This window comes from Pipra filicauda, unplaced genomic scaffold (genome assembly GCF_003945595.2).
Source record: "Pipra filicauda isolate LSUMZ 115617 unplaced genomic scaffold, ASM394559v2 scaffold16_size7369187_pilon, whole genome shotgun sequence".
Classification (NCBI taxonomy): Eukaryota; Metazoa; Chordata; class Aves; order Passeriformes; family Pipridae; genus Pipra; species Pipra filicauda.
This window is the reverse complement of record NW_024104207.1, coordinates 3,434,402-3,453,920: the sequence shown is the minus strand read 5'-3', so window position 1 is coordinate 3,453,920 and position 19,519 is coordinate 3,434,402. Positions and strand designations below refer to the sequence as shown.

The following is a 19,519-nucleotide window of genomic DNA, read 5'->3' as shown; positions in this document are numbered from 1 at the left end:
TGGTGTGTTGTGAAATTATAAATTCTTTGGGGCACAATCTCAGTTTCTCTAAATTCTGGAAGTAAATTCTTACTCTGTAAAATCAACAAGGTTACAAAGTATTCAAACCGATTGTACTTACCCTGTCTGAAATGAACTATAGCATTTATTATAAAAGCATGGTGTTTTCATTGTTTGAGGTTTTTTTGCTGCAACTGAGAGCTCTGCCACTGATCTGTGGAGTTACCTTAAACATCTCCCTTCACTGAGACTGCTGTTCTTTGGTGAGAGAACCCTTTCTTACCCTGTCAGGCAGGGGCCACCCTGATCCAAGTTCTACTCTTTAAACATAGCTATCATGCAAGTCACTGATCCTTCAGGAACATGGAAAGACTCAAGCTGCAGATACACAGTACTTTTCCTTAATCTGTTCTGACTCATCACTTCTTCAGGGTAAGCAGTGGAATATGGAAATTCAGTCCCAGCACAAGGACCTAAAGGACTTCATAAATCTGAGCAACATATTTCACAAGGATATTAGTGAAAATTACATGCATTATTGCAAGAATTTTCTGCCAGGGAATAAAAGCAAGTGCAGAGCCCATATACTGGGGGCAGGGAAGGGGGTGTGGAAAGGGAAAAGTGTACAGTACAGCCTCAGAGAATAAAATTAATCTCAATGAATAGAGAAGGATATACACATCCATAAAGTAATTTCTTTCTTACCATGATATCAGTTTTTTTAAGCTAATAATTACGTTGATGAGCTAATTCCATTACCGCCTATCACAGTAATTAATATTGCCTGACTGTCACTTTGCAGTGCTCTCTACCATCTACACACTGCCTTCCATTTTGTTGATTGATGGCTCTTTGGGTCAGGGACTGTCTTAGGGTTACATCTGTGCTAAGTGTCTGTGGTTCAGGATGAGGCAGTATGGGAATAGGCTTGTTCTGCCTGACTCTCCATGGGGTTCAGTGCTGAGGTTCACCAGCATCCTGTGCTTCCTTCTCCTGCAAAATAATCAGAAAACCTTCTTGTGCAAGAGGAGCTATGCAAGGACTAGGCATAGTAACTAACTTAGTAACAGTTACTCATAACCACACTCATTCCTTTTGAGCCACACAAAAAATGCAAAGAGAGAGCACAGTGTGCCCTACAAAGAACAAAGTAACTAGCCCTGACCAGATATTTGGCCGCTAACTTCATCATTTTTTGATGAGCAATATTGCTATATATAAAATGAAAAAGATTCTTACAAATCATATTTATGAACACCTTTTACAAGCAAGAGTTCCAGATTTTGAGAGAGAGAAATAAAAACTGACAAAAACCTGACACAACTGGAGTTTTGATTTAAATAGGATGACTTACTCAGCAAATGCTCTAAGAAAGAAAGACTTCTTAGGTACTGCAACCATTTAAAATGTAATCAAGACATAAAAATATTGGTTTGAAAAGTGTCTTAGTGATAAGTAAAGAAATATAAGTGCTAACCAGTATATAGGGAAATAGATTGGAGGGAAACAAGGAAAGCAAAGAGAAGACGCAGCAGAGAGGGACACCTGAGGTCCTGCAAGCTGAGTTTGTTGTTCTCATTGAATTAGAAGGAAAGAAATAAAAAGGCCCAAGCCCTCTCCTGCAGCAGCAGCTGCTGACACCTTGATGTCCAGTACCAAGGGCAGATGAAAAAGGCAACAGTATCAGGGCAGTTTTGCCATCTATTTTTCCAAAGTCAGCTCTCCTGGAGCCCTTCCGAACCCTCTGAAAGGTTTTGTTCATGTTCCCAACTGCAGTAGACATACATTTACATTGTCTGAACGATGTGTCCTTCCTGCATGTTCCCACTTGGCCAGCTGACCGTGAAAAGATACTCAGCAACAAAGCTATTCACTGCAACAAGATGCTTTGCTTGAGAAATTCCAAAGCAGAGATATGATCTGAAATTGTGCACCCACCTTAAAACAGAGACTTAACTGTCAGAGCGGAGTCAGGTTACCTGTACTACAGAAAAGTAGTCTAATATATATACATTATTTGCATTATGCATATATAAGTTTACACACCTTCCTATATCCACAAGCAGCACTTGGGTTTTACGCCACTTCTGTTCCATGTATGGCTTATTGGGCTGGATTTTTAACCAAACACCATTTGCTTAAAAAAGTAAAGGATGAGTCATCAAACAGAAGTATTTACTCACATCCAAAACCACGATTCAGCTTTGTTCATGAGAATTAGCAGAAAGAGAAATTTGGGGAATCAAGCAGCTGAAATTCCTTACATTAACAACTGACCTGTGAGCTGCCAACCAGAGTTCACAGAGGAGCTCAGCATATGGCTTCAAAACAGTGATAGCCATTATACGTTAGCAAAACAGACCAACAAACCCTTTTCATCGTAGGAAAAGCAGAACACTGGGAAAACTAGGATGTCTCCTCAAATGGAGATTTCTTTAACATCAGGCTTATCAATCAGGTTCAGAGGACCTTGTTTTTGGCCAGGAGCATCATAGACCTCTTGAGGTTCCTTCCATTCCTCAGAACCACTCATAAGTAGTTCAATTCTCTCATCTGCTTGGGTGTCTCACTTTATTATAGATATATATTATTCAGACTTTTGAAACTGCATTAGCCTGATTTCTGAAGTATTGATAGTCCTATTTTATCTTGAATGAAAGGACCCAAATGTCACTATGTGGAAACAATGAGGGAGGGAATTCATCCAGGCAGTATAACAGAATTTCTGCATATTTCCAAGTGGGTCCTGTAAGGTTTTTGTAACAGCAGGTGCTGTTACAAACAGGGTGCTAGACCAGTCAGTCCTTAACTAACAGGCAACTAGTCTTTCCTTCATGATGGCAGCTTCACAAGAGATGAAGGGGAGGGTGTGCACACAAAGGGGAAAACATTGGATTTTCTACCAGTTTAGATCAATTCTCTCCATATGTTAAACACAGTGAAAAACCCCCTCTGTTTCAATACTATAAATAAACCAAACCATCAAACAAGTGTTTTGGATTCTGCAAGATCGCTCATAAGTGTGACACAAAAATGAACATAGTATTTCCAGCATATAAAATTGAAGATGCCCATCCTTCCCAGACTAGGTTTTTCCATTTAGCATGAATGTTCATGTTCCCATCTATTCTTTTTCACCCTTCTCTAAGGTCCCTTTCACCCAATCATTTTAGCATATTGATAATGACAGCCAAGTCATGGAATGGAAATAGAAGGCCGCTGGTAAAATAATCCTGGACATCATCCGGATGCAAGTGAAGCATGCGTATCTAATTCATTAAGGGAGCAGGAGAATTAGGGTGGTGCTGAGCATCTATTCTGTCTAATTTTGCATTCCAATAATTTACTCTCTCAATAGACAGGATGGGAGGTGCAACATAATTATAGCTCAGAATATGAAATGTCTGGCATATCTGAAGACTCATTAGTTTGGTGGCAGTTGGCTGGGGGGTGCATGGCAAGAGAGATGAGCAAACTTTGTGCTCGCTATACCCAATATGCTTCACTAATAAACTGTGTGTGGGACTAGTGGAATTCTCCTTGGGGATCAAAAACACTGCCTCTATATAGAAAATGACTTTCCAAGAGCCTTGAGAGCAGAAACTTTAAAGGATGCTTCACAAGGTGAGTCCATTTTGTATCAGACAAAACAGCTGCTTTAAAACATGAATGGAAGATATATGATCCTACGTTTCTTCTCAGAGTGAACAGCACTGCTGAAAATGCAAATCCCTGTTCCCAGCGAGCCTCTTTTCTTGCACAGCTACTCAAACAGTTGTAATGATTCACTGACCAAACTTTACTCTGAACAAATGTCCAACTGTAGCAAATCCACAGGCCCTGCAGTTCTGACATGCGTTCAGCCTGAGCAAGCAATGTGCACGGGCTACCTGCATCTCTGAACCACCACTCTGAAGTATACTTTTTTCACAAAAGCTCCTGGGAAAAAGAAGTATCAGAAAACATCTGCCCCCTGACCTCTAGGTTTCAAAATAAATGACCAGATTTTTCAAGAGGTCTGAAAATAAATCAGCAATTGAGCAATCTGAGAATTTGAAAAGATGTTCCCATTGCTTCACAACACTAAAAACAAGCCTTTTATCATGTCTCCCTCTCCAGCTCACATTTCACCTCGAAGTCACATCAAATTTTATTTCTTTGATCAAGAAGTAAATGTGTGAAAAGATACATAATAGGAACCCCAATTAATATGTTTCTCAAAGAAAAATTGACATCTTGATACCATATTGATTTAGTTTGCTGGACACCACTGGTTATTGCAGATGCAGTGTTATACTTAGAGAGAGGGAAGCTGACTCATTAAAAATGACAGAAGTCACAGTACCTAGCCATTTAGATAAATTTAGGATGTACAAACACACAGACCTTTTAACTGCATTTCAATTTAATTAGCTTAGGGCTGGCAGCCAGATGGACAGTACTAGAGACAGACACTCTCAGTTAAATCATACAGCAAACAGAGCATCAGGAACATGTCATCACTGTCCATTGGATCTACTATCTGCGGGAGTCAGAGGCTGGTTGCATTCAGACTGTAGCCCCCGGCAACATAATGAAGAGAAGTGACTGTTACCCTTGGTCCTGCAATACATTTAAGGGCCTGCTGGAACTGAATCAAGACATTTGAAGAGGTAAAACCCACCTGGCAGATGAAACCAGTGGATGAGCACTGCCGAACCCAGAGACTGAATTTCCTCTTTTTCCTCTTGCGCAGCTCCCTCTCTGTGCAGGTAGCAATGAAAACAGGATCCTCATCAATGAGGGGCTCATGTAGTACCTGCAATTGACAAGAAAAGAGATGGGGAAAAAACCAGAAGAATACACAACTGCAGAAAAAAAAAGGTGCTTTAACTTCTTTCAAGGAAATACAACCCTTGCACTGTGCTTGGGCACATCACCCCATACAAAGAAGCAAACCCACTTTTGTTCCATGCTACCACCCAACAAAAACCAAAGCCTAGCCAAGCACACTCCATTGTGGATAGCTGCTCTACATGTGGTTTGCAAACACTGCAAGGCATGGCTCTCACTTCTTCCTATCAGCTACAGTTCAACATCCCTCCAAAATGATGGGAGGGATGGGGCAAGGAGAATGGATTGTTAACAGCATCCTTCTCCAAGTTTCATCATAAGCTTCATCTTGTTTGGAAGAATGTCTTCCACCCAAACATCCCCTAAAATATATTGTAAAGTACATTCCTTGGTTACAGTAAAGGAAAATACACATCAAAGAGAGGGAGAAGTTAAGGGAGAAAAAGATATTTTCTGCTGCCACTTAAGGAGGTGGTGCTCTCCTGGTGGCGGCAGCTTCGGGAAAGTCTCTCTTCCCTCAGGAGCTGAAAAATTTGACAAAAGGAGACAAAGATAAAGCACCAGAGGCAGGAATAGAAAAAGACAAGGCAGACTGGAGAAAGCAGCAATCTGCATTCTGCATCCAGATGATATAAGTGGTTCCCTGATCCTTCTAACTGTTTTGTTACACTTCATTAATTCAGTAGCAAAACTGTTAGGTTTTACACTGTGGAACTCACCTATAGAAAATTACTAGTACCTCCTTGCAGCTCCTCACAGCTGTTCATAACATACACAAACCTCACTGCATGGCATGCGAGTTGTCTAGCAAGTCACTTTTGAAAAGGCAAAGGCTTGCAAACTGTTGAAAGATCTCAGCTGATGAATGCTGACCAAATTCAGAAATCTACATCTAAATCAGAGCAAGTAACTTCAGGCTCCCCTCCTAATACATGAGGGGAAAGCAGTCTCAGCAGGCCATAGTTTATACCCTTGTAAAGGGGTGTAAATTAAGTCAGATGGATTATATATACCCACATATATATATATATATATATATATGTTCTTCTCCAGTGACCATCCCTCCAGGAGACAGGCTCAGAGGCTCTCACCCCCTGATCAATCCTTTCCATGCCTGCATGTGTGCTGTTTTTGTGCGCATCTGTGCACAGTGGCGGAAATGAGAACAAAGCTGCATTAAACCTGCAAAATGCTTTCAGGAGAGATGTGAAGGGTAAGCAGTTAAGCACCAGTGATGAGCAGCTGCTGGCCTCCTGAACACAAGATGTTTGTTGAACATCATTGTCAACCCAAAATAGGCACCCGTGCCCTCCCCATGAAGTGATGGTTGCACACTGTCATTTACACGCACTGCACTTCTTAACAACTCATAAAACATTCACAGGACCATCTGAAAGCACTCTTGTGAAATGTTCAAATTATACACCAAAACGCAGATGTGAAAAAGGAGAGCTGCACACAAAGCTATTTGTTTTCATAGCTGCAGCTGCCCTGCTTCCCCACTGGAGCCAAATCTTCTTCTTTCAAGGTCCACACATAACACGGTCCTTCCCTTCTAAAGGTCACCTGGAGCATTTCCCACGTCCACCTCAGAGGATTCTGATGGCATTTTGCAAATATTAAACATGCCCTCATCCGCATTTTTGCCTTTCTGCCTCTCTGGTGCACATCCCTTGGGATGGGGTTGGGTACACAGTTAAGAATTTCTCACTTCTGGAAATGCCTTCTACCTGCCAGATCCCACTGAGTGGTGTTCCACTAATCTCCCCTGCTGTAGGATGGAGAGTAGCATAAAGAAAAGGCTGTGTAAGCATCACTTTTACCCTCAGTCTAGCTTCTCTCCCTCAACTGCACCACAGTATCAACTCTCTTCACAGCAGCTCTACTGCATCCTGCTTACCCTTCACACTCTTTCTGCCTTCTATGACACAGTAAGGCCTGTCAGCCTTAAATTTAAAAAGCAAATCTGAATTTTTAAAGCCTCTCCCCATCTTCTTCTTCTCCCTGCCCATGCTCAGCCCTGCCTTCCTCTAGGACCTAGAGCTTCCCCTCCTTTGTTTCCCTGTAGTGAACATTTAAGTCATTTCTCCATAAGAAGACTAATGCTCCACCGAAGTCTCTACTGAATGGCTGTGAAGAGGGAACAAAAATGTAAACAGAGTAGGGCAAGATTTGCTGTTGCTGCAAAGAAGGAATGTAGACAGGCAAGGAAAATTAAATGAAAACCCTGAAGCTTGCTCTTCCTGCTTCCATTAGAGAGGGTGGGGAGACAAGTGTTGTCACCCCTCCATACGCAGCCTCTGCTTCAACAGCTGTAAAGAACTTTGCAAGCAGAGTGCTCTATGGGCTGAGCCTGCTGGTGGAACAGCTGATCCCCATCTTGTTTTCAAAGGGAGCAATTTGTTCCTTCTGACACTGACATGGTTTTGTCATGACAAAAGTTAGCCCTGTTGCCACTGGCCAGTACTATCAGTTTGTTCACTCTCCCGCATTCTCAGTCTCCTTGCTCCTCCTGTAATCTCAAATCCATGTATTGGCCAAATCCCCATGCAAAGCGATATTTGCTCCTTCCCCATTCCCCTTTCTTGCTGAAATATACACTTTTACAGGAGTGAGCTTACTGCCCCCATGGCATATTCTTTCCTGCTTCTCATCTTGATAAAAATCTACATTCAGGCTTAATTGACTCCTACACATATTCCTGGCCGCCTCTTCACCATCTTTGACTCACTCCCCAAGCCCTCCCCTCTTCCTGACTTCCTTTGATGCCAGAAAATCTTGTGGATTTCTTCATACAAATCATTCCCATTTTCTTCTCTCAAATTCCCAGTTCTGTTTAGGTCTAAGAAGCTCCTCATCCAGTTGCTTTGCTTCCCCACAGCTATCACACTGGGTTTCTCATTTTTTTCCTCTGCTTTATGGTCATCCTCATCCCTGCTAGATTTACTTGCTAAACTTTCACTCTTTGTTTTCTCCTTAATATGTACATACACTCCAAGTGACAGAGAGGCAGGACTCCAAGATGAAACTCCAGCAATTGCTCCACCTCGCAACATCTTTCATTCACAGAACAAAACAGATAGCCACTGTCAGGAGTGCCTTTCTTCTCCATTTTAGATAATTTCCAACTCTCTTGCCATGCCAAAGTTCCACCCATCTTGCTCTCACCACAGCCCAAACAGGCTTGTAGACAAAGCCCCAGGACCACTAAGCCTTGTACTTGGAATTCCTGCACTCCTTTTACTTAGATAATGAGCCAACATGTCCTTGAGATAGCTCATCTTCTCCTTAGCTCCATGGCCATCCACAGCACAGGCTATCTCTTCAGTTCGTCTCCTGGAAAAACTGCCTCAGCTTGCCTTGTCTCTGGCTTTTGGTGGGCACCATCCAGCTGCAAACAGTCCTCTGGGTAACTGCACCTGTATGCACAGAGTCAGTCACTACTTCTGAAGTAGTAGCTTGCGCTTCTACTTCTTTGCTCCAAAGCTCCTCCTGTCTAAACTAAATTCTCTTGCTGGTATCTGACATCTCTGCTTGTACATCTAGCTATCAGTTCTGATTTCATTATGCTACATTTGAGAGCATCTCCCTCCCTTAAGAACCCCCTTACTATCTCCTTTTTTGGTCACTGCTGACGTCCCTCTCTTCCTGCTGCAGATCTCACTGGCCAGTGAATCTGAATGTCACTCTTTACCTCCTACTCCTTGCAAAGCCAGGCAATGCCTATATTTTCCATTCTTTCTGAGTAAGAGCTCTAAAATGTTACTCATTTTAGAGTAACAACTCACCCACACAGACAACTTTACATCCAAGCCCACAATCACCCTGCAACAGCTTTAGTTTTGGCCTCCAGCTAAAGCAATGCTGCCCTAGAGACTGCTGCTGGAAAGCCATTTTCCTAGGCCATCACTCTGACCACATCATTTTTCTTTAATTCTCTCTGATAGTTCTCCTCCAATATATCACAAAGATTCTTTCTCTTCTCACTTTCAAAGTCTTGATTCACCTATCCACATTTTATGGATCCTCTTTGCCCTCATTCAAAGGTTAACTCCCACCTCCAATGGAGCCATGATTACATGCTCCTCCGCCCATTTGTTCAGTCTTCAATCAACGCTTTTAAAAAACAAAAACTCAGTTTTTACAGCACTCCATTACCATTAGGTAATTTAAAAATAGCAATAAATTTTCATCATTTTCTGTTGCCAAACTCTCCCTAAAATCTGGCTTCACCAAAGGATCAACTGGCCAAGAGCTACAGAACATCAGAAATTTACCTTCCTGTTCAATATTCTTATTGCTCCTCAGTCTGTCTTTCTGTTGCTCCACATCTTGTGCCTGGCGTTCTCTGAATATTTATGTATCTGTGTCATAATCACAAAAGCCCTGAGACAGAACGGTCCTGGTTTGGAACCAGCACCCTCAAGTCCTACAGAATCATTTTGAAAACAAAAAATCTGAAATATAGAGGTAGGACATGAGCAGGATCTTATAATTTGGAAATGCTCAATGCCAAAAGAACTTTTATGCGTGAGGACACAAAAGCAAGTTGATCAGCCTGTTTTTCCCCCTCTATGTTTTCAAAGAAGCTGTCATCCAATCTGTGAGCTTGTTTGGAAGAAATATGTTGAAATTGCTATACCCTATGATACCACCAAGAGTGAAACACAAACAAGCTACCTAGTAATAAGCCAAAGTTTAGCACCATGCCCTTGGAGCCAGAGGTTCAGTTGACCTCTCTTTCACTCCAGCTAGAGACAGGAACTTAAGCCAACGTTTCCAGTTGACATTTCATTGGGCAGATGTAAAACTCTTTGGTTCCAAGACACCAAAGAGAAGGTACTTTGGAGGGATAGGGAAGGAGAGAGTACCTGGAGCTGTGCTCCTGACCCCTCCCACACCAGTCAGGGGTAACCAAAGACAGAAATCCTGTCTAGTCACATCCTGGTGTCAAGCATATAAATACTCAGCAGGCACAGAAGGATATTTGAGCAGCGATGTTATTTTCCCTGAACTCCTCTGGTTTCTAGAATTCAGTGTACATCCTTGGCAGGCGAGTACTCTTGAATTTGGTGCAGTATACCTCCTGAGCGCAGGCAGGGCATCTTCCCTGCCTTCAGGCTTGCAGACAGCAGCAGCACAGCTACCAAGCTAAGCAGTGAAGAAACAACACTGATTACACGAACAGACCCAAAACTCCACCTCTTGTTGCTCAGGTAGAGGCAGCACTTTAATTTATACAGAAGATGTTGAGGAAGGATAAGATGCAGAGAATATTCCTGTCATTTTTTATCCAATCTAGGTCAGAACACCATTTTTTAACTTCAGAAACTGAAGCTAGCACTGCTGATACACAATTATAATGTTCTGGGCTTTCAATTCTTTCATAAGCTGCAGCGTAATTATTTTCTTTTGTTTGCTCAGTATATTTAGCAAAATAATTATAATTCACTAGATTGTTTTCTTTGTTTTGGTATATTGGCATAGTTCTCTCTCTCTCCCTGTTTCTTTTCATAGCAACAGTGGTGTTATTTTTACAGGCACATTTTGGGGAGGGGTCACAGATGAGAAAAAAACCCCGTAAGCATTTTCTGACAGAAATTCCACTTGAACAATCTTTTCTAGCTCTCCAAAAAAAGATCAAATCTATAGAAGAAACAACTGTGAAGGCAGATGTTGCACTGCCTCTGAATGCAGATTGTCTCTGCTCTGTCCATAGGGGTGAGTTAAACATGGTATCTTCCTAACTTCTGTGAGTCCACACTGCCAGAGGAAGAAGGTCAGTAACAAGTCTACGTACAAGCCCAAATAGCCCTGCTGCATTCAACAGCAAGGAACACAAGTCATTCTGCTGCTTGATGCTGTTTACAAGATGGTAGCATAAAGCTTGAATGCAAGCCACCCAGGTACCAAAAGTTTCATGTTTAAGATACAGGTGTACTTTAAGCAACAATTCCATTTTGAACTTGGGATTTTGGGTATCTCCGATTACAGAAAGCTGGGCTCCTCTTTCCAAACTGCTTTCAGAAGCAGCACATCTGAAAGCCCATCTAAATGGCTCTTTCCCCTCATCTTTTCCATTTTTTTCTGTGCAACTGGGTTATTATTTTTAATTATTTCTATTATTTCTCACTGGACCTGACATTCTGGGTTTTATGTTTACTGCAGTCTGCTAATCTGCACTCAAGACAATTTGCAGGGAGAGGTCTTTCCTGCTGTTCTAAGCAGATGGGGTCCTCATCTCTTGAGATAGGTAGTCTGCAGCCTGATTGATGGCACCCAGGAGGATGTTATGCAGAAGGCTCCTTTCAGGAGGAGGCCTGGAACATCCCCCAGTAGGCTACTGGAGGTACACTAGGGTATTTTTAACAACAGATTCAAACCCTTATTCTTTCTCACAGGGTTATTTTTGAAGCTGTATTTTACTGCTTTTTGTTCCACTCAATACCACTGAAACATGCTGCACAGAATTCACTGACGTAAACACTGACACGGGAGCAGAGAAGTGGAAGGGGAAGTAAGAGAACTGGCTGTCTCTACTTCTTCCCCCATATTTTTTAAGCAGCATCTCCTTACGAAGCTCAGGACAAACATACATTTTGCTTGTGGAGATTTAGATACTTTGCCACTGCAAACAGGATGCTGTGATTTTGTCAATTCAGTTCTCAAACCTCGCTCAGGACAGGGAATGGGAGAAAGGATATACATGCAAATCAAATTTATCCTTTAATGGATTTTCACTCACAGCATCTCCCGCAGCACACCATTATAAGCATTTACATTAGACACAGTGATCGCATTTCTGAAGCCTTTATCTTCTGCCCACTGAAGTCAGCGGCCATAAAGATTAGATTTCATACCTTAATGAGAGCTCAGCCCCAACAATACCGTGTCTCTCACTCTCTGTTTTGTCTTAATGGAAATGTACCTTGCTGGCATGGCTTAGTGAGAACGCCCGCTCCTCCCCTCTCTACCTTAACAGCTTTTTAGGCAGCTGTGTTCTCATGAGTTATACAGGTTTGATTTTTATTGTCTATAAAATAAGCTGTAATCACTCCCCATTTATTTTAGGCACACTTTAATGGATGTGATGCATCTACGGCTTCATTAATTTTGTGCAGTGGGCAAAAATGTGATGCTTCAGAAGGGAAACAGGAAGAAAAAGAGGACCATGGGCACAATACCCTTCCCAAATGTCTAAGTGAAATATTTATATTCTGAAAACAGAGAGTTGATTGAGAAGTTATTTCAAGCGGTAATATATTTCATGCTTATTCCATTTTCTTTTCAGACTTCTGAACATGACCAGTAGCAACAGCTCCAAAAGCAGATCACTTATACTGGAACAAAGTTTAAACAGTGTATGATGAATATTAAGAAAAGATTTTCACCACTCCCTCCGCTTATCTTCCCTTTCTCAGTTGCGAGGAGGTGGCTCTGCTACTGGAACATATAGCAAGCACCTTCTGCTAAGGTCAGGGACAGTCATTCCTTGCAAACTCAGCTCCTCCATCCAATCCTCAGCCTGTAGCAGAAGCAGCTACCAGCTTTCCTTCCAGCCCAGCTGCATCAGCTCTGCCCTTTCCACTCTCCCTCACAGGCAAAGCCTGTACCCTCCCATCCTCAGGACAGCAAAACATAGCAGTGCCGGCCTCATTGAGAAGTCTCCAGGCATGTTTAGGCCACTAAAGCAAACAGCTCCAGCTCAGAGAGCACTATTCCCACTGAAACATGCTTGGTGCATGCACTGCAGCACTGCAGTCAGACACTGATGAGCACTCACACAGGACAGTGCTGCTTTCTCTCTTGTTTCATGGCGGCACCACAGCATGGCTTCACATTGTGAAGCCCCAGCTCTTCTTCAGGTCGTGATGCTCTGCACTATCCATCATAGTGAGACAACCAAGAGCGCACAGATTGGATGTTCCCTGCCAACAGGTTAACTCTTACCTGGGCTTGTGAAGGTCTAAAAGCAGAGTCAAAGCCATTCTGCAGAGAGTCCAGAAAAGGCTGGATTTTGTAGAGGCCATGCGTTGTCTGGCTCGAGCGGAAGGCCACAATGTGGAAGTATTTCAGGATCTTCTCAAACCGTGATTGCGTCATGATAAGTGCAATGCTTTTGTTGCTGTAGAAGCCGCTGCTCCAGATACTGAGAACAGACTCACAGTGGTGGATGCTGGTTGATATCATGTAGCCTAAGAAGGCCTTCATTTCTGTCAAGGTGACGTCAATCCAGGCATCGTCACTACCAAACCTCTCCTGGTACTTCTTGGCATACATGTTGGTTTGGACCACCATATTCTTTAGTACATTGTCAGGGACAAAGAGCTGAAAGAAGTCCATGGCACTGGCAGTCAGGGGCATTTTTCGTGTTGGACCTAGGATAAAAGCAAGAACGGAAGATAGGCACACTCCTGAGCACCACAAGGCATGTCTAAAACCAGAAGTTTAAAGCACGATTAACTTCCCTAGAGCGAAAAAACAAGGCCAAAGTGATGGCATGTGCTCACTGTCTGACAGACTTCACCAGGAAACTTCCCCCATATTCTGTGTCTTCCTCTTATATGATACAACACAGTCCGAAAAGTTTCTTCCTCTGCTCTGCACACTTATTAGTTTGTAGCATGCAGGCCTTTTGGGCAGCATGCATTTAATTTCTCCACTTATACACTACCTGCACCTTTTATCCTCAGCAGCTTTTTTCGGATAGTCTTTTATTTGTCCATACCGTTGTCGAAGCAGTGCCTTCCTCAAAATGTCCCAGAAGGACAGTACCTGAGTCCTCCAGAGAGAGTGCTGCCCTCATCCCATATGACATGATTCCTAGGCTCTAGAACCTGATCCCACCTTTTCTCTTGCAGCTCTAATCCCTGCCCAGTTCATTTTCATTAATTCTGTGACTCTCAAATCTGCCTCTGCTCCACACAGAGTCACACAGGTCATGTCTATGTGTTTCTGAGTTCTGTGTCTCTGCCACCACTCTGGAACCTTATCCTGCACTCTGATACTCCCAAGAGAGCACATTACCAGAACAAGTCACAGCTACCATGTGGTTAGTGTTGCTGTCCCACGTCACAGGGAATATTTTTAGCAGTACAATGCATATATACTGTGGTCCTCTTCCTCCCATAATGTAATAAGCCTTGCAGTCCCACGCTATCATTACTCTAGCTTTTCACTGATCTTGCACATTCTCTGACAGTTTCAACTATTCCATAAAATGAGGGGTAAAAAAAAAAAGGGGAGGCTCTAAGGATTGGCAGCACTGTATCAGTGTAACGAGGTTAGCCAGTCAGACACCAGATTACATTAAGCCAAATTAGGAACATTGAGCCTGCAATACCAGGGACACAGACACCAGTCCTTACAACCCTCTCTCCTCTAATCCCTTCCATAAATTAATTAAGCTCCATTTCAAAAGTGGTAGTTTATGCTTCCACCTCATGGCAGTGTCTTAGTCACCAGGTAAGGGCAGGGGACATTCTCTATTCTCCTAGCAAAGCAGTGAAAACCAATACACCTGAGAAGAGCAGCATGGACAAACCCAATGGACAGGGGAGTACTTAAGAGTAGTTTCACCTCCCTGTGAAAAAGATAGTGACAAGCGTATAATCCCAAACCAAGAGTTGGAGACATAAATACTGCACCTTAGTTCAGCAGCCTTCAGCCTTGGGAGTGTCTGAAAAACACCTTCCTGATCAAAAGCAGGAGGCACACAGCTTCTCACTTGAAGTTCTGCCTAACAAGAGAGAGTCTTCCTTGCACTATGTGGCTGCTTGGATCTCAGCATCAGCTCTCCCCCTTGGATCAAAGCATGGGATTTGCCATTCTACAATCTGGCTCTCCAAAGATCCACTACCATGTCAGTCAGGTCTCATTCTCCAGTACCCCTGTGTCTCAGCTCACATTCTTAGTTACAGCAACAAGTATAGCTTGCAGAAATTTTCCATAAAACTACACAAATACTGTGGTTGGACTTGCTCTTAAGCCTTAATGTTTGGGGGCACTCTGGTGAACTCAAGCTATTAGAAGGATGGAAAGATAGCATCAAGACATTGAAACAGTAAACCTTCAGATTGCAAAGAATGCCAAAAAAGCAAACAAAAGTGGATTTTTTTTTTACAAGCTGTAAAAAATGGTGAAAAAATATCTATTTAAAGATTACTTTCCAATTTTAATTAGTGAGATTGAGAAAATGGAAGTGAAACACTTCAGCTGAAAGCACATTTCTCTACATAGTAAGACCAGAGTAAAGAGCCCCACACAAACCATGTTTCAGTAAGGACAGAAGAAAATTTCAGTTTAAATGATAGAAGGTTTTCATTAACAAGTGAAAACTATGAGGTTAGAGTAGATATACTAACTTAACCTCAACTGCTAGTGCAATAATAAGGCCTCTTAACAAAAAGTTCTCTTATTCTGAAAAGGAGATTTATATTCCGCTAGCACCCACTTGAGTATTGCAGCGACATAAAATGCTATACAAATGATTCCGTACGAACAACTTATAGTGCCTCACTTCCTTCTTCCCCACAACTTAATCAGGTTTTTATATTCTACAGTAGTAATGGTTTTCTGATAACAACACAAAGCAGAGAGTGTATTCCTAGTTATGGAATCCTGAGTAGCTATTGAATTCAACTCCAGTGCTCAGGCAACTTTCCAGGTAGAGCGCAGAGATAGTTTTTAAATTCCTGCCTTCAGAAGCAGAAGCTGGGAGTGGGGGTAACATTTTAAATCTTGTCTACAGCAAACAGGAATTCATTAAGCATTAAGTCTTATGAAGTGAAATATGCTGGTCTTGAGACACGTGGATATGGACAATAGGTACATGCTGAACTCCATCTTTAGGGAGACAAGAGCAGTCAGAAGCACATAAAAGTAGTTTGGTGTAGTTAAATTTTCAGTAGCTGCACAAGTTTATCTTGATAAGTGAGTATGGAAAACTGCCAGGTATACTGGATAGGACTATCCTTTCTTACCCAGCAGTCCTGCTCCAGCCACATAGAATCTGCTACCTTCTCTCCTTCCTGAAATAAATATGCAGGCTTGGTGTCTCACTGGTCATGCAGAACCCACACAGCTCTAAAAAAGCAAGCTGAATCACTTTCTGACTCAAACGTCAATCTAATTGTTGATTAAATAAAATTATGAAAGTCCCTGTATAATCTCATTGTCTTAAAAAACAGCCTTTATTGGCAATGTGAGTACAACTGATTCATAATTTACTGATATGCATATAACAAGAATGACACCAAATTTCAGTAGGAAAAGAACTGAATTTTAACATGAATTGGGTTATGCATAGTTAATGACCAGCCTAAAATAAATTATTTAAATATGACTTTCTAAGTACACAAATACATCCCATATAGAGAGCCAACTGTCTGCACAAGAAACTTAAATAGCAAATTTGCACTTTTTAAGGATTTTTACACCGACTTAAATGACACTTACCCAGAAAATACTGACATGAAAAGAGTTCAGTGTTCCATACATGCACTGTTTACTTTTCAAAGCTTACTCAGTCAAATGAAAGAGTGGTTTTGCCTAGTTGTCTATTCTCAGAATAATTATACAATTACAACTGTACATAAAATTCAGATTTTTCTCTCTCCTCTGCCATAAAGGGTGTCCATGGAGAATATATTTACTTACATAGGGTTTTTTGCTCTAAAAGCCAATCAGGGTTTTCAATACAAGTTATAGAGTCAGAGTGAAAAAGCACTCTTGGAGTGTCCAAACATGCAGCTAGACCCAGCATTCTGTGCACACTCAGGACAGGGTCAGAGCTCCACTGAGTAACCTCTGACTGGGCAGCACACACGGCAGCGCTACTACTTTGGGCTTGCTTTATGTGACCTTGTAGAACACGGAAAATAACAAACAACTTCTGCTATGATACAATGTACAAACTCAAGCTCTTCTTCCTTCTCATCCTGTCTGCCAGCAAAAAGTTGCATGTGCAATCCGCAGCAACCAGCTTGCAAGTCATTACTGCTACTGTGACTAGTTGGTTCCATCTTCTATTTTGCACTCAGAATGTCTCCTACAGGGCCACAGCTATTTCGAATTGTAAGAATAGACTCAAAATAAATGAAAAAAACTAAACAGGAAAAGCTATTTTTGTTTCCATATTGGAGATATGACTGTGAAGCAGAGGCTGGCACCTCACCCTCCGGCTGTGTGCATTGCAGAGCCCATTTTGGTTCAACTCAGCTCAGGGCAAACTGCAGCATCCTTGCTGGGTCCGATGCCTAGCAAGAGAGCAGGCTGCATGCTCAACTTCTCAGCAAACAAAGACATTGAGGAAAACCAGAAAGATTTAAGAAAAAGTTCAGATGAAACTTCCATATGACAATCCTTCAGGCAGCCCCTCCATGTCCTCCTACAATCTCTGCTTTCTCTCTTGAGTGGGTCCCCACCAGTCACATTCTTCCCCCCACTTCAATCCCACCAGTGTTTCTAGTCTTCCTCATGGAGGAACACATTACAAAAAAAATAAGAACTCCAAGTGAATTAACTGGTTTTTTCTTACTTAGCTGGTTTGCAGAACTAAGTAATTTGAGTGCATTTTTAAGAAGTTCATGTATTCTTTTTCACTTTTTCTGCTCTGATTACCAACCTGTAATTTAGTAGCTCAGAGTTCACAGACTCAGAATAAAGGATGGATAAAAGATGGAAAGCTATCAGTGCTTACAACATAGCGTATAATTCTTAAGGAGGTCAAGAGCATTGTCATTTTGGGCAAGATAAATCAGATTTGTAAGAAGATAACACAGTGAAAGAAAATTCTCCTTTTGCTCTGTTGTGTAAAAAACTCTGTTCTTACTCAAAATGTAATGGAGGTTCATGATAAAATATCCCATTATGTTGATAGGCCCAGGTATTACCTTACAAATGATAATCCAAATTGCATGACTTGGAAACAAACCTTGTGCAGAGCTAATCAGGGCTGACTTTGAAATTAATGTAACTTCATTTGCAACTTGGCAGACCCCAATACTCCCAAATCAGGCACGGGAGTGGGTAGAAGCATCAGTTTGAGAATCTAAAAGTAATTTTATTGCCTTCTTTGAGGAAAAATCTAAAAATTTATAGTCACCCATGAGGATAGCACATTTAAGTATACTAAACACAGATACCTATCTAAGAAAAATTGATGCAGAAACTGTTATTTTTTGGCCATAGCGAAGTACTTTCTCATCCAACATATGGCACAGCTTTCAAAGACCAAGGTTTGAAAAGACAATTAATTTCTCCTTCCTAAGTCCAGATAATTAGAGACTGTTTCATATTCCTGAGAAGTTACCTTTGCAAAAGTACAATAGGATTTTTGGGTCTTATTTAGAGAACATTAAAAAGTGCTGACAGAAGACTTCTGTCAGAAAATACACATTCATCAAAAAAATCATGATGTCTTCATGGAAAGTGTTGACTGATGAAATATGACAGAGTTAAAACAACTTATCATCTTTTTCAATATGTAGAGAGGAATACAAAGAGCTAAAAAAATAGCAACAAAATCAAAAACTATGTTCTAATATTTGCCAAGTGAGATTTTTCAGAATTTCTGTTCACACTAAGTTTCCTCACGTAAGCTTTGGAAGCACTGGAGCTTATCTGACTTTTCAGAATATCAGTTCTTATAAGCTCTATTCTTAATGGCCTGGAAGAAATGTGTATCAGACCATCCTCAAACCATAGCCAGTTTGACAGCCTTATGACAAGCCTGTCAAGACAGCTTAAAGTAAGTGCATGTAACAGTTCTCTTCTGAGTTTTATTCCAGTTTATTTCAGATACTTGCTACTTGCTGCCCAGTTCCTACAGGAGAGCAGTATCGAAGATATTCAGGATATTATGCTGCATGTATTTTGTTCATCTTCATTAGAAAAAGCTACAAAACCTTCAGTGACAAGCCTGCTTTGCTAAGTCAAAGGAGTCATCCTAGTTTATACCAGCTGTGGTTCTGATCAGTATTTTAGGGCAAGTAGATGTCTGCATCTGTTATTTTGGTAGATAAATCTTATTTTCCTGCCTAGCACAAAAATTCAATATAAATGATGAAAACATGATCCATACTGTGGCATTGCTTAGAGCTGAGAGCCAACCTATGAGGATGAAATAAAAAAGCCGACAACTCCCAAACAGACACCATATTGGCTTAGAAAGAAGAAAATGGACATAGTCCTTATGAAGATGGTTCTCTTCTTAGACCATAAGAGCTCTCTCTCAGCAGCCCATGCTTCTGGTTAAGTTTTTACAAGGTCACCTTCCCCTGGAAACTTATTTTGCACTTTTGCATGGGCACTCAGTAGAGACATTTCTGCTCCACATTTGGGTTCAGTTAAGTTTATTCCAAGCTATTTAGCAAAGTGTGATTTAACTGCACCCTTCCAACCTTAAAAGTAAGCCTTTGACAATGCCTCCACGTCTGCGCCTAATAACCGTAGTCAAAAAAATTGTTCCAAACAGCTTCTGTGAAAGGCCACTTTCTCTTCCCTCCCCGGCATTAAAAAGGATTGTTTTCCTCACAGCGTCAGCAATAAAGCGATCCACACACTGCAGTCTGACTTCTATCCATAGAGAGCATTAAGAGCTGTGTCTCAAAGCAACCCAAGGACAAATGAAAGAGGACTGAAAATCAGCACACAGCTGCTATGTGCTGACTCTGGTCAAAAGAGT

The 19,519-nt window shown here is 41.6% G+C and overlaps 1 protein-coding gene across 2 annotated transcripts in view; it reads right to left on the bottom strand.

The window, feature by feature from the left end:
- Positions 1 to 19,519, bottom strand: part of PGBD5 (piggyBac transposable element derived 5) — a 72,551-nt gene that overhangs the window by 28,653 nt on the left and 24,379 nt on the right. For both annotated transcript variants that reach the window (XM_027721319.2, XM_039379503.1), the window contains exons 2-3: positions 12,784 to 13,211; positions 4,664 to 4,798 (exon numbers count right to left, since the gene is read on the bottom strand). In XM_027721319.2, the coding sequence (XP_027577120.1) occupies positions 4,664 to 4,798; positions 12,784 to 13,211 (563 nt within the window). The remainder of the gene's footprint in view (positions 1 to 4,663; positions 4,799 to 12,783; positions 13,212 to 19,519) is intronic.